Source organism: Pseudoliparis swirei, chromosome 3 (genome assembly GCF_029220125.1).
Source record: "Pseudoliparis swirei isolate HS2019 ecotype Mariana Trench chromosome 3, NWPU_hadal_v1, whole genome shotgun sequence".
NCBI lineage: Eukaryota > Metazoa > Chordata > Actinopteri > Perciformes > Liparidae > Pseudoliparis > Pseudoliparis swirei.
In genome coordinates, this window is record NC_079390.1 from 25,531,236 (window position 1) to 25,545,698 (window position 14,463).

The 14,463-nt window shown below is 48.6% G+C and overlaps 1 protein-coding gene across 1 annotated transcript; it reads left to right on the forward strand.

Annotated features, from left to right (window-relative positions):
- Window positions 1-1,159: 1,159 nt before the first annotated feature.
- On the forward strand, window positions 1,160-4,307 carry LOC130191840 (early growth response protein 1-like). Its single transcript, XM_056411559.1, is given in 3 exon segments — window positions 1,160-2,537; window positions 3,103-3,562; window positions 3,564-4,307. Coding segments are annotated over 3 exon segments (1,173 nt in total). The 5' UTR covers window positions 1,160-2,311; the 3' UTR covers window positions 4,051-4,307.
- The last annotated feature ends 10,156 nt before the right edge of the window (window positions 4,308-14,463 follow it).

Sequence of the window (14,463 nt, forward strand, 5' to 3'; positions counted from 1 at the left end):
GGCCGTCTGCTGCTTATATACACACACACACACACACACACTCTATGGACCCTCCCAGTGTGTGTGTGTGTGTGTGTGTGTGTGTGTGTGTTCACCTCCTCGATACAGACCATGACTGCTGCCACAGAAATAGAACAAAGTTGAGTCGCGTCGGCATCAGGAACACCAGCTGATTATAGACTGTGACACACACTGACACACAGACACACACACACATACACACAAACACTGACTCACAAACACTCACTGACACACATACACACAGACACACAAACACACACTGACACACATACACACAGATATCTGATCAGTTTATTGATATAATTAATTTGAACTTTTTTTGATTTATTTGTTTAACTTTTAACTTTAACATGTTCCTCCCCCTCGTGTCTCCTTGTCTCATGCCGTTCCCTCAAATGCACCAGAAGAGGCCGGAGTCAGCCGTCATCTCTCCTGAGGGTCACGTGACGGTCCGGCGTCTCGTGGAGCAGGGGTCCCCAACCCCCGGGCCGCGGCCCGGTACCGGTCCGCGGCTTGGTTGGAACCGGGCCGCGGAAAAAGTGAATAAAAAATGTTGTAATTTTTTTTTTAAATCAGTCGGAAAAATATATTATTTTGAAAAAGGACCGGATACCTGTGTGTACGTCTGAGCCGCGTTCAGGAGTCTTAAAGTTCGGGTTTCTCGCTGCAGGCGAGTCTCACGCGCCGAACCCTCTGCTGGCGGCACAGTCACAAAGAATCTTAAAACATATTCAACCTGCTCAATGAATTCTGTCACTTCAGGGAAATGACAACTGTTTTCAAGTTGGCCGATAAAGTCGCTGCTGTGTGGGCGAGTGAACAGCGGAACATTCTACATGTTTCAGACGTTGACCGGGTGGAAGAGGCTTTTAAAAGAGTTTGAGCGGTACTCCAACCACAAAAGACCCGACTGCAACAGAATAGACCTGCAACCCATTTGTAAACAAACCCACCCGGTGATCGAGCCCGTCCGAGATAGAAGAAAATTAGTTCGAGATGCAAATGACGGTGGCCTTAAGGGACATTTCACACAACAACTCTGCCGGTGTTCTAATGACAGCGACCAGAACTCGGCGAGGAGCAGCGGACCAAACACACGTCTGTGTCGCCGTCTCCATTAGCGGCTCGTTGCAGGTCAACAAGCACGGCTCACACTCATTCGGCGTAATGAGGAGTTGTAGTTTTGGCACTTTATGCCCTTCGTATAATTGTATGACGTCATATTTATTACGTCATTTATATTGCCGGTCCTTGAAAATAATTTCTGACACGGAACCGGTCAAAAAAGGTTGGGGACCACTGTCGTGGAGGATCAGAACAAAAGCTCTGGAGAATGCGGGCATCGATCCCGCTACTTCTCGCATGCTAAGCGAGCGCTCTACCATTTGAGCTAATCCCCCGGTGATTCCTCCCGCGCCACGTGACTTCATATCCACCTCGCTCCCGCACCACGTGACGTTATCCAGCTCCAGTGGCGACACCACGTGTGTATAATTAAGCTCTCCGTGTTTCTTTGTGATCATACTTTATCTATTCTGGAAGTGTCCCGATGAGGCTCCAGCTGTGATCATATGTGTGTACTTCTACTCCTTTAAGTGCATGAATGTGATCACACTCGTGGACTTTAGACCGGTCCTGCTTGGCCCCGCCCCCTCTCGCTCAGACCAGCAGTCCAACCGGAAGACGCCCAAATAAGGCTCGAGGAAGTGATGACGCGGCTGGCTGAGCTCCGAGAACCTGATCCGGGCCGTGACGTGTCTCCGGGGTTTCCGGCCATGGCGGCTCGCGCTGTCCCGGTTACCGTCTCCGGTGCGGTCCGTCCGGCGGGCCTGCAGCCACCGAACGGGACTCATAGCCTGGACTCTACCGGACCCTTCATGCTCCAGAACCCGGAGCCTCGCAGAGACCCCGGAGCCGCCGGGGCGTCGGGGCGCGCGCTTCCCGCTCTGCCCATATATGGGTCTTCCCGCGCGCCATATTAGGCAACATACGTCACGCAGGAGTCTTTATAAAGCCGGGAACCCTCCGAAAGTGACACTCAGGTTCAAGTTCACTCGAGCAGCATGTGAAAGCTACCCTGTTGTTGTTGTTGTTGTTGTTTACGTTGGACCCGGAGCCCTCGACCCTCCACGCGTTGGCTTCCTCCGAGCGTCACAGCAGCAGCTGCCCGGACACAGCGTCTCTCCGCCGGACTCAGCAGCTCGGTCCTCCCGCAGGAAGCGCTCGGAGTTCCAGGAGCGCACCTCCTCCTCCTCCTCCTCCTCCTCCTCCTCCTCCTCCTCCTCCTCCTATGGCAGCCACCAAAGCGGAGCTGCTCGTGTCCGCGCTGCAGCTCCCGGACCCCCTGGCCCCCTCGGCCGGCCTCCCGCCGCTGCCCTCCCCGCTGGACGGCTACTACTCCCGGCTGGAGGAGCTGCAGATGCTGCTGCAGAACGCCGCCGCGGGGGGCTCGCTGCTGGCGGCGTCCGCAGCCGAGGGGGCCGGGCTGCAGCGCGCGGAGCCCGGGGAGTACGGAGGTGAGCAGGAGGTGCAGGAGGAGGTGCAAGGCGGCGGGTCATGAGGAATACGAAATAAGTGACTTTAATGAGTGGAAGTTAAGAAGTGAATTATTCATTAATGTTGACGTTATATTAAACTAGATTATATTCTATTATAAACTATATTATATTAAACTAGATTATGTTCTATTATATTATTATAAACTATATTATATTAACCTATATTATATTATTATAAACTATAATAAATTAATCTATATTATGTCCTATTATATTATTATGAACTATATTATATTAACCTATATTATGTTCTATTATATTATTATAAACTATATTATATTAAACTGTATTATGTTCTATAATATTATTATAAACTATATTAACCTATATTATGTTCAATTATATTATTATAAACTATATTATATTGAACTATTATGTTCTATTATATTATTATAAACTATTATATTAAACTGTTTGTGATACATTACTGTACATTTCATGAGTTTGTTCCTCGGCCAATCAGAGCAGGCCTGTGTCTCAGGTGTGGTCATGTGATCACCTCTTCTTCTTCTCTGCTCCTCAGACTCTCTGTCGGACCTGGACCTGACCCCCCGCTTCACCCCTCTGGCCTACAGCGGCCGCTTCAGCTTTGAGCCCGCCCCCGGTGGCGGCCTGTGGGCGGAGCCTCTCCTCAGCCTGTTCACGGGGTTGGTCAGCATCCCCCCCGCCGCCCCCTGCGCCCCCCCCCTCTCTTCCTCGTCGTCGGCGAGCTTCGGCTCCAGTGACGTGACCTCCGTCTTCTCCGTGGCGCCGTCGTACGCGTCCTCCGCCGCCGCCTGCCAGGCCTTTCCGCCGCAGGCCCCGCCCCCCGCCTACCCCGCCTCCGGGCCCGGCCTGCAGGCGCCGCCGATGCTTCCCGACTACCTCGCGTCGACGGACGCCGGGGGGCTCGGCCCGGTTCGGGACCGGAACCCGCCGCCGCTCACGCCGCTGTCCACCATCAAGGCCTTCTCCTCGGGGCGGATCCAGCCCCGAGGCCCCGCCCGCCCAGCTCACCAAACCGTGCCGCGCCCCCAGGAAGGCCCCCGGCGGGCGGGCGTGCCGGCGGCCGCCGGGCGAGCGGCCCTACGCCTGCCCCGCCGCCGGCTGCGAGCGCCGCTTCTCGCGCTCCGACGAGCTGACGCGCCACGTGCGCGTGCACACGGGCCAGCGGCCGTTCGGCTGCCGCGTCTGCCTGCGCGGCTTCAGCCGCAGCGACCACCTGACCACGCACATCCGCACGCACACCGGGGAGAAGCCCTTCGGCTGCGCCGAGTGCGGCCGCCGCTTCGCCCGCAGCGACGAGCGCAAGCGGCACGCCAAGGTGCACCTGAAGCAGCGGGAGCGAGGGAGCGCCTCGGCCCCGCCCACCTCCTCCTCCCCTGGCTCCTCCTACTCCTCCCCCGCTCGCAGCTCCCCCGACGCCTCCCTCTTCGCCTCCTCCTCCTGCTGCTCCTCTCCGGCGGGGAGTCCTCAGTCCAACCTCAGCTGACGGGCATGACTCCGCCCTGACCTTTGACCTCTGGCTGGAGCTCCGCCTCCAAAGGCAAACAGACATTTGAACTTTGCGTTGACGAGGTCAAAGGTCAGACGACTGTGACTCGAAACTCTGCAGAACTTCAGGAGAACGAGTCCTCAGCGTGTACCTGTGTATGATGTACATGACGGTGTACCTACTGAGTAGGTTCTGAGATGTTTTATACTGAACATGTTGCCTCTTTAAAGAAGAGAATAAAATGTTTAAACAAGGACGACTTCCTGTTCTGTTCCAACGCACAGACACCAGGTGAGCAGAGAGCAGTGGCGGTGCGTCCATAGGGGGTGCTAGGGCGCCGCCCCTCTTAACATTTTGAGATGAAAAAAAGAAGAAAAAAAATAAATACATCCTGTCAAAAAACATGATATGCCAAATCATTTAAAGAGTAAATATACCGTGTTGACGTGCTAAATGTGTGTGGGAGACCGTCAGCCTGTCAACAACCACTTAAGTTAATGTGACATAAAAGTGGCTGTTATTAAACCTCTCCTGAAGAAGCCGCTCTGGATCCAGAGGTGTTGGCTAACTACAGACCGATCTCTAAAATCCCCTTCCTCTCCAAGATCCTTGAGAAAGTGGTCACAAATCAGTTGTGCGACTTTCTACATCATAATAGTTTATTTGAGAAATTTCAATCAGGATTTAGAAAACACCACAGCACCGAGACGGCACTGGTGAAAATTACAAATGACCTCTCAATGGGAGCAGATAAAGATAGATAGATAGATAGATATATACTTTATTAATCCCCAAGGGGAAATTTGTCGTGACAGTAGCAGCAACACACAAGAATAAAAACAAAACACAAAATATAAGAAACAGGGATGAAAGATATAGAAGTATACAAGTAAAATAAAAGTAAAATACAAACAAAATATATATGTAAATATACAACACACATGCATACACAACACACAACAACACTGACAAATCAAATACAAAAATATTAAATATAGACAGAGTGCAAAAAGCAAAGTGTGTGTATGAGTGCAGAGCAAATGAAATGTGTGTGTATGTGTGTAGTGCAAACAAATGAGATGTGTGAAGTGCAGATCAACATAGTGTAAGTATTCAGTTATTGTTGTAGTTATTGCACTATGATCTGGCAAGAGGTGATCTGTTGTAGAGCCTCATAGCCGTCGGCAGGTTCTCCTGTATCTGTCCTTGTGGCAGCGTGAGGAGACGTCTGGAGAAAGTCCTCCTCTGTCCCTGTAGGAGGTGGTGGAGAGGGTGGTCCGGGTGGTCCGGGTGGTCCGGGTTGTCCAGTATGGACAGCAGTTTCTTCAACGTCCTCCTCTCCACCACCTGTTCCAGGTGCTCCAGCTGGCAGCCGATGATGGAGCCAGCCTTCCTAACCAGTTTGTTAAGACGGCTGGTGTCACCGGCTCCGATGCTGCTCCCCCAGCAGACAATGGCAAAGTGCAGCACACTGGCCACGCCCACTGGGAGAATAACTCCAGCATCTTGCTGCACACGTTGAAGGATCGAAGCTTCCTCAGGAAAAAGAGTCGACTCCTCCCCTTCTTGTACACAGCGTTGATGTTGGCCTTCCAGTTCAGTCAATGGAGACACCCAGGTACTGGTCCTCCTCCACCAGGTACTGGTCCTCCTCCACCATGTCCATGTCCACTCCCAGGACACTCAGAGGTGTAGGAGCTGTCGCCTTCCTCCTGAAGTCCACCAGGTCTTGTTAGACCTTAGTGCTGATAGAGGACTCATCTCTGTACTGGTCTTGTTAGACCTTAGTCCTGATAGAGGACTCCTCTCTGTCCTGGTCTTGTTAGACCTTAGTCCTGATAGAGGACTCATCTCTGTCCTGGTCTTGTTAGACCTTAGTCCTGATAGAGGACTCATCTCTGTACTGGTCTAGTTAGACCTTAGTCCTGATAGAGGACTCATCTCTGTACTGGTCCTGTTAGACCTTAGTGCTGATAGAGGACTCCTCTCTGTACTGGTCTAGTTAGACCTTAGTCCTGATAGAGGACTCATCTCTGTACTGGTCCTGTTAGACCTTAGTGCTGATAGAGGACTCCTCTCTGTTCTGGTCTTGTTAGACCTTAGTCCTGATAGAGGACTCATCTCTGTACTGGTCTAGTTAGACCTTAGTCCTGATAGAGGACTCATCTCTGTACTGGTCCTGTTAGACCTTAGTGCTGATAGAGGACTCCTCTCTGTACTGATCTTGTTAGACCTTAGTGCTGATAGAGGACTCATCTCTGTCCTGGTCTTGTTAGACCTTAGTCCTGATAGAGGACTCCTCTCTGTCCTGGTCTTGTTAGACCTTAGTGCTGATAGAGGACTCCTCTCTGTACTGGTCTAGTTAGACCTTAGTCCTGATAGAGGACTCCTCTCTGTACTGGTCTTGTTAGACCTTAGTCCTGATAGAGGACTCATCTCTGTACTGGTCTAGTCAGACCTTAGTCCTGATAGAGGACTCCTCTCTGTACTGGTCTTGTTAGACCTTAGTGCTGATAGAGGACTCCTCTCTGTACTGGTCTTGTTAGACCTTAGTGCTGATAGAGGACTCCTCTCTGTACTGGTCTAGTTAGACCTTAGTGCAGATAGAGGACTCATCTCTGTACTGGTCTAGTTAGACCTTAGTGCTGATAGAGGACTCCTCTCTGTACTGGTCTAGTTAGACCTTAGTCCTGATAGAGGACTCCTCTCTGTACTGGTCTTGTTAGACCTTAGTCCTGATAGAGGACTCATCTCTGTACTGGTCTAGTCAGACCTTAGTCCTGATAGAGGACTCCTCTCTGTACTGGTCTTGTTAGACCTTAGTGCTGATAGAGGACTCCTCTCTGTACTGGTCTAGTTAGACCTTAGTGCAGATAGAGGACTCATCTCTGTACTGGTCTAGTCAGACCTTAGTGCTGATAGAGGACTCATCTCTGTACTGGAGAGGCTCTGTCCCCATGTAACATGTGATCTCTCTGACTCTACTCTGTCCCCATGTAACATGTGATCTCTCTGACTCTGTCCTCATGTAACATGTGATCTCTCCGACTCTCTGTCCCCATGTAACATGTGATCTCTGACTCTACTCTGTCCCCATGTAACATGTGATCTGACTCTACTCTGTCCCCATGTAACATGTGATCTCTCTGACTACTCTGTCCCCATGTAACATGTGATCTCTGACTCTACTCTGTCCCCATGTAACATGTGATCTCTGTCTCTGTCTGTCCCTGTAACATGTGATCTCTCTGACTCTACTCTGTCCCCATGTAACATGTGATCTCTGACTCTACTCTGTCCCCATGTAACATGTGATCTCTCTGACTCTACTCTGTCCCCATGTAACATGTGATCTCTGGCTCTACTCTGTCCCCCATGTAACATGATCTCTGACTCTACTCTGTCCCCATGTAACATGTGATCTCTGACTCTACTCTGTCCCCATGTAACATGTGATCTCTCTCTCTGTCCCCCATGTGATCTCTCTGACTCTACTCTGTCCCCATGTAACATGTGATCTCTGTCTCTCTGTCCCCATGTAACATGTCTCTGACTCTGTCCCCATGTAACATGTGATCTCTAGCTCTGTCCCCATGTAACATGTGATCTCTGACTCTACTCTGTCCCCATGTAACATGTGATCTCTGACTCTACTCTGTCCCCATGTAACATGTGATCTCTCTGACTCTACTCTGTCCCCATGTAACATGTGATCTCTGACTCTACTCTGTCCCCATGTAACATGTGATCTCTGACTCTACTCTGTCCCCATGTAACATGTGATCTCTCTCTGACTCTGTCCCCATGTAACATGTGATCTCTGACTCTACTCTGTCCCCATGTAACATGTGATCTCTCTGACTCTACTCTGTCCCCATGTAACATGTGATCTCTCTGACTACTCTGTCCCCATGTAACATGTGATCTCTCTGACTCTACTCTGTCCCCATGTAACATGTGATCTCTCTGACTCTACTCTGTCCCCATGTAACATGTGATCTCTGACTCTACTCTGTCCCCATGTAACATGTGATCTCTGACTCTACTCTGTCCCCATGTAACATGATGTGATCTCTCTGACTCTACTCTGTCCCCATGTAACATGTGATCTCTGACTCTACTCTGTCCCCATGTAACATGTGATCTCTGACTCTACTCTGTCCCATGTAACATGTGATCTCTCTGACTCTACTCTGTCCCCATGTAACATGTGATCTCTGACTACTCTGTCCCCATGTAACATGTGATCTCTGACTCTACTCTGTCCCCATGTAACATGTGATCTCTCTGACTCTACTCTGTCCCCATGTAACATGTGATCTCTGACTCTACTCTGTCCCCATGTAACATGTGATCTCTGACTCTACTCTGTCCCCATGTAACATGTGATCTCTGACTCTACTCTGTCCCCATGTAACATGTGATCTCTGACTCTACTCTGTCCCCATGTAACATGTGATCTCTGACTCTACTCTGTCCCCATGTAACATGTGATCTCTGACTCTACTCTGTCCCCATGTAACATGTGATCTCTGACTCTACTCTGTCCCCATGTAACATGTGATCTCTGACTCTACTCTGTCCCCATGTAACATGTGATCTCTCTGACTCTACTCTGTCCCCATGTAACATGTGATCTCTGACTCTGTCCCCATGTAACATGTGATCTCTGACTCTACTCTGTCCCCATGTAACTCTGACTCTACTGTAACATGTGACTCTGTCCCCATGTAACATGTGATCTCTGACTCTACTCTGTCCCCATGTAACATGTGATCTCTGACTCTACTCTGTCCCCATGTAACATGTGATCTCTGACTCTACTCTGTCCCCATGTAACATGTGATCTCTGACTCTACTCTGTCCCCATGTAACATGTGATCTCTGACTCTACTCTGTCCCCATGTAACATGTAGTGATCTCTGACTCTACTCTGTCCCCATGTAACATGTGATCTCTGACTCTACTCTGTCCCCATGTAACATGTGATCTCTGACTCTACTCTGTCCCCATGTAACATGTGATCTCTGACTCTACTCTGTCCCCATGTAACATGTGATCTCTGACTCTACTCTGTCCCCATGTAACATGTGATCTCTGACTCTACTCTGTCCCCATGTAACATGTGATCTCTCTGACTCACTCTGTCACCATGTAACATGTGATCTCTGACTCTACTCTGTCCCCATGTAACATGTGATCTCTGACTCTACTCTGTCCCCATGTAACATGTGATCTCTGACTCTACTCTGTCCCCATGTAACATGTGATCTCTGACTCTACTCTGTCCCCATGTAACATGTGATCTCTGACTCTACTCTGTCCCCATGTAACATGTGATCTCTGACTCTACTCTGTCCCCATGTAACATGTGATCTCTGACTCTACTCTGTCCCCATGTAACATGTGATCTCTGACTCTACTCTGTCCCCATGTAACATGTGATCTCTCTGCCTCTACTCTGTCCCCATGTAACATGTGATCTCTGACTCTACTCTGTCCCCATGTAACATGTGATCTCTCTGCCTCTGTCCCATGTAACATGTGATCTCTGACTCTACTCTGTCCCCATGTAACATGTGATCTCTGACTCTACTCTGTCCCCATGTAACATGTGATCTCTGACTCTACTCTGTCCCATGTAACATGTGATCTCTGACTCTACTCTGTCCCCATGTAACATGTGATCTCTCTGACTCTACTCTGTCCCCATGTAACATGTGATCTCTGACTCTACTCTGTCCCCATGTAACATGTGATCTCTGACTCTACTCTGTCCCCATGTAACATGTGATCTCTCTGACTCTACTCTGTCCCCATGTAACATGTGATCTCTGACTCTACTCTGTCCCCATGTAACATGTGATCTCTGACTCTACTCTGTCCCCATGTAACATGTGATCTCTGACTCTACTCTGTCCCCATGTAACATGTGATCTCTGACTCTACTCTGTCCCCATGTAACATGTGATCTCTGACTCTACTCTGTCCCCATGTAACATGTGATCTCTCTGACTCTACTCTGTCCCCATGTAACATGTGATCTCTGACTCTACTCTGTCCCCATGTAACATGTGATCTCTGACTCTACTCTGTCCCCATGTAACATGTGATCTCTGACTCTACTCTGTCCCCATGTAACATGTGATCTCTCTGACTCTACTCTGTCCCCATGTAACATGTGATCTCTGACTCTACTCTGTCCCCATGTAACATGTGATCTCTGACTCTACTCTGTCCCCATGTAACATGTGATCTCTGACTCTACTCTGTCCCCATGTAACATGTGATCTCTGACTCTACTCTGTCCCCATGTAACATGTGATCTCTGACTCTACTCTGTCCCCATGTAACATGTGATCTCTCTGACTCTACTCTGTCCCCATGTAACATGTGATCTCTCTGACTACTCTGTCCCCATGTAACATGTGATCTCTGACTCTACTCTGTCCCCATGTAACATGTGATCTCTCTGACTCTACTCTGTCCCCATGTAACATGTGATCTCTGACTCTACTCTGTCCCCATGTAACATGTGATCTCTGACTCTACTCTGTCCCCATGTAACATGTGATCTCTGACTCTACTCTGTCCCCATGTAACATGTGATCTCTGACTCTACTCTGTCCCATGTAACATGTGATCTCTGACTCTACTCTGTCCCCATGTAACATGTGATCTCTGACTCTACTCTGTCCCCATGTAACATGTGATCTCTGACTCTACTCTGTCCCCATGTAACATGTGATCTCTGACTCTACTCTGTCCCCATGTAACATGTGATCTCTGACTCTACTCTGTCCCCATGTAACATGTGATCTCTGACTCTACTCTGTCCCCATGTAACATGTGATCTCTGACTCTACTCTGTCCCCATGTAACATGTGATCTCTGACTCTACTCTGTCCCCATGTAACATGTGATCTCTCTGACTCTACTCTGTCCCCATGTAACATGTGATCTCTGACTCTACTCTGTCCCCATGTAACATGTGATCTCTGACTCTACTCTGTCCCCATGTAACATGTGATCTCTGACTCTACTCTGTCCCCATGTAACATGTGATCTCTGACTCTACTCTGTCCCCATGTAACATGTGATCTCTGACTCTACTCTGTCCCCATGTAACATGTGATCTCTGACTCTACTCTGTCCCCATGTAACATGTGATCTCTGACTCTACTCTGTCCCCATGTAACATGTGATCTCTGACTCTACTCCCCCCATGCATGTGATCTCTGACTCTACTCTGTCCCCATGTAACATGTGATCTCTGACTCTACTCTGTCCCATGTAACATGTGATCTCTGACTCTCTGTCCCCATGTAACATGTGATCTCTGACTCTCTCTGTCACCATGTAACATGTGATCTCTGACTCTACTCTGTCCCCATGTAACATGTGATCTCTGACTCTACTCTGTCCCCATGTAACATGTGATCTCTGACTCTACTCTGTCCCCATGTAACATGTGATCTCTGACTCTACTCTGTCCCCATGTAACATGTGATCTCTGACTCTACTCTGTCCCCATGTAACATGTGATCTCTGACTCTACTCTGTCCCCATGTAACATGTGATCTCTGACTCTACTCTGTCCCCATGTAACATGTGATCTCTCTGACTCTACTCTGTCCCCATGTAACATGTGATCTCTGACTCTACTCTGTCCCCATGTAACATGTGATCTCTGACTCTACTCTGTCCCCATGTAACATGTGATCTCTGACTCTCTGTCCCCATGTAACATGTGATCTCTGACTCTACTCTGTCCCCATGTAACATGTGATCTCTGACTCTACTCTGTCCCCATGTAACATGTGATCTCTGACTCTACTCTGTCCCCATGTAACATGTGATCTCTGACTCTACTCTGTCCCCATGTAACATGTGATCTCTGACTCTCTACTCTGTCCCCATGTAACATGTGATCTCATGTAACATGTGATCTCTGACTCTACTCTGTCCCCATGTAACATGTGATCTCTGACTCTACTCTGTCCCCATGTAACATGTGATCTCTCTGACTCTACTCTGTCCCCATGTAACATGTGATCTCTGACTCTACTCTGTCCCCATGTAACATGTGATCTCTGACTCTACTCTGTCCCCATGTAACATGTGATCTCTGACTACTCTGTCCCCATGTAACATGTGATCTCTGTCTACTCTGTCCCCATGTAACATGTGATCTCTGACTCTACTCTGTCCCCATGTAACATGTGATCTCTGACTCTACTCTGTCCCCATGTAACATGTGATCTCTCTGACTCTACTCTGTCCCCATGTAACATGTGATCTCTGCCTCTACTCTGTCCCCATGTAACATGTGATCTCTGACTCTCTGTCCCCATGTAACATGTGATCTCTGACTCTCTGTCCCATGTAACATGTGATCTCTGACTCTCTCTACTCTGTCCCCATGTAACATGTGATCTCTGACTCTACTCTGTCCCCATGTAACATGTGATCTCTCTGACTCTACTCTGTCCCCATGTAACATGTGATCTCTCTGACTCTCTGTCCCCATGTAACATGTGATCTCTGACTCTACTCTGTCCCCATGTAACATGTGATCTCTGACTCTACTCTGTCCCCATGTAACATGTGATCTCTGACTCTACTCTGTCCCCATGTAACATGTGATCTCTGACTCTACTCTGTCCCCATGTAACATGTGATCTCTGACTCTACTCTGTCCCCATGTAACATGTGATCTCTGACTCTCTGTCCCCATGTAACATGTGATCTCTGACTCTACTCTGTCCCCATGTAACATGTGATCTCTGACTCTACTCTGTCCCCATGTAACATGTGATCTCTGACTCTACTCTGTCCCCATGTAACATGTGATCTCTGACTCTACTCTGTCCCCATGTAACATGTGATCTCTGACTCTACTCTGTCCCCATGTAACATGTGATCTCTGACTCTACTCTGTCCCCATGTAACATGTGATCTCTGACTCTACTCTGTCCCCATGTAACATGTGATCTCTGACTCTACTCTGTCCCCATGTAACATGTGATCTCTGACTCTACTCTGTCCCCATGTAACATGTGATCTCTGACTCTACTCTGTCCCCATGTAACATGTGATCTCTGACTCTCTGTCCCCATGTAACATGTGATCTCTGACTCTACTCTGTCCCCATGTAACATGTGATCTCTGACTCTACTCTGTCCCCATGTAACATGTGATCTCTGACTCTACTCTGTCCCCATGTAACATGTGATCTCTGACTCTACTCTGTCCCCATGTAACATGTGATCTCTGACTCTACTCTGTCCCCATGTAACATGTGATCTCTGACTCTACTCTGTCCCCATGTAACATGTGATCTCTGACTCTACTCTGTCCCCATGTAACATGTGATCTCTCTGACTCTACTCTGTCCCCATGTAACATGTGATCTCTGACTCTACTCTGTCCCCATGTAACATGTGATCTCTGACTCTACTCTGTCCCCATGTAACATGTGATCTCTGACTCTACTCTGTCCCCATGTAACATGTGATCTCTGACTCTACTCTGTCCCCATGTAACATGTGATCTCTGACTCTGTCCCCATGTAACATGTGATCTCTGACTCTACTCTGTCCCCATGTAACATGTGATCTCTGACTCTACTCTGTCCCCATGTAACATGTGATCTCTGACTCTACTCTGTCCCATGTAACATGTGATCTCTGACTCTACTCTGTCCCCATGTAACATGTGATCTCTGACTCTACTCTGTCCCCATGTAACATGTGATCTCTGACTCTACTCTGTCCCCATGTAACATGTGATCTCTGACTCTACTCTGTCCCCATGTAACATGTGATCTCTGACTCTACTCTGTCCCCATGTAACATGTGATCTCTGACTCTACTCTGTCCCCATGTAACATGTGATCTCTCTGACTCTACTCTGTCCCCATGTAACATGTGATCTCTGACTCTACTCTGTCCCCATGTAACATGTGATCTCTGACTCTACTCTGTCCCCATGTAACATGTGATCTCCATCTCTACTCTGTCCCCATGTAACATGTGATCTCTGACTCTACTCTGTCCCCATGTAACATGTGATCTCTGACTCTCTGTCCCCATGTAACATGTGATCTCTCTGACTACTCTGTCCCCATGTAACATGATCTCTGACTCTACTCTGTCCCCATGTAACATGTGATCTCTGACTCTACTCTGTCCCCATGTAACATGTGATCTCTGACTCTACTCTGTCCCCATGTAACATGTGATCTCCATCTCTACTCTGTCCCCATGTAACATGTGATCTCTGACTCTACTCTGTCCCCATGTAACATGTGATCTCTCTGACTCTACTCTGTCCCCATGTAACATGTGATCTCTGACTCTACTCTGTCCCCATGTAACATGTGATCTCTGACTCTACTCTGTCCCCATG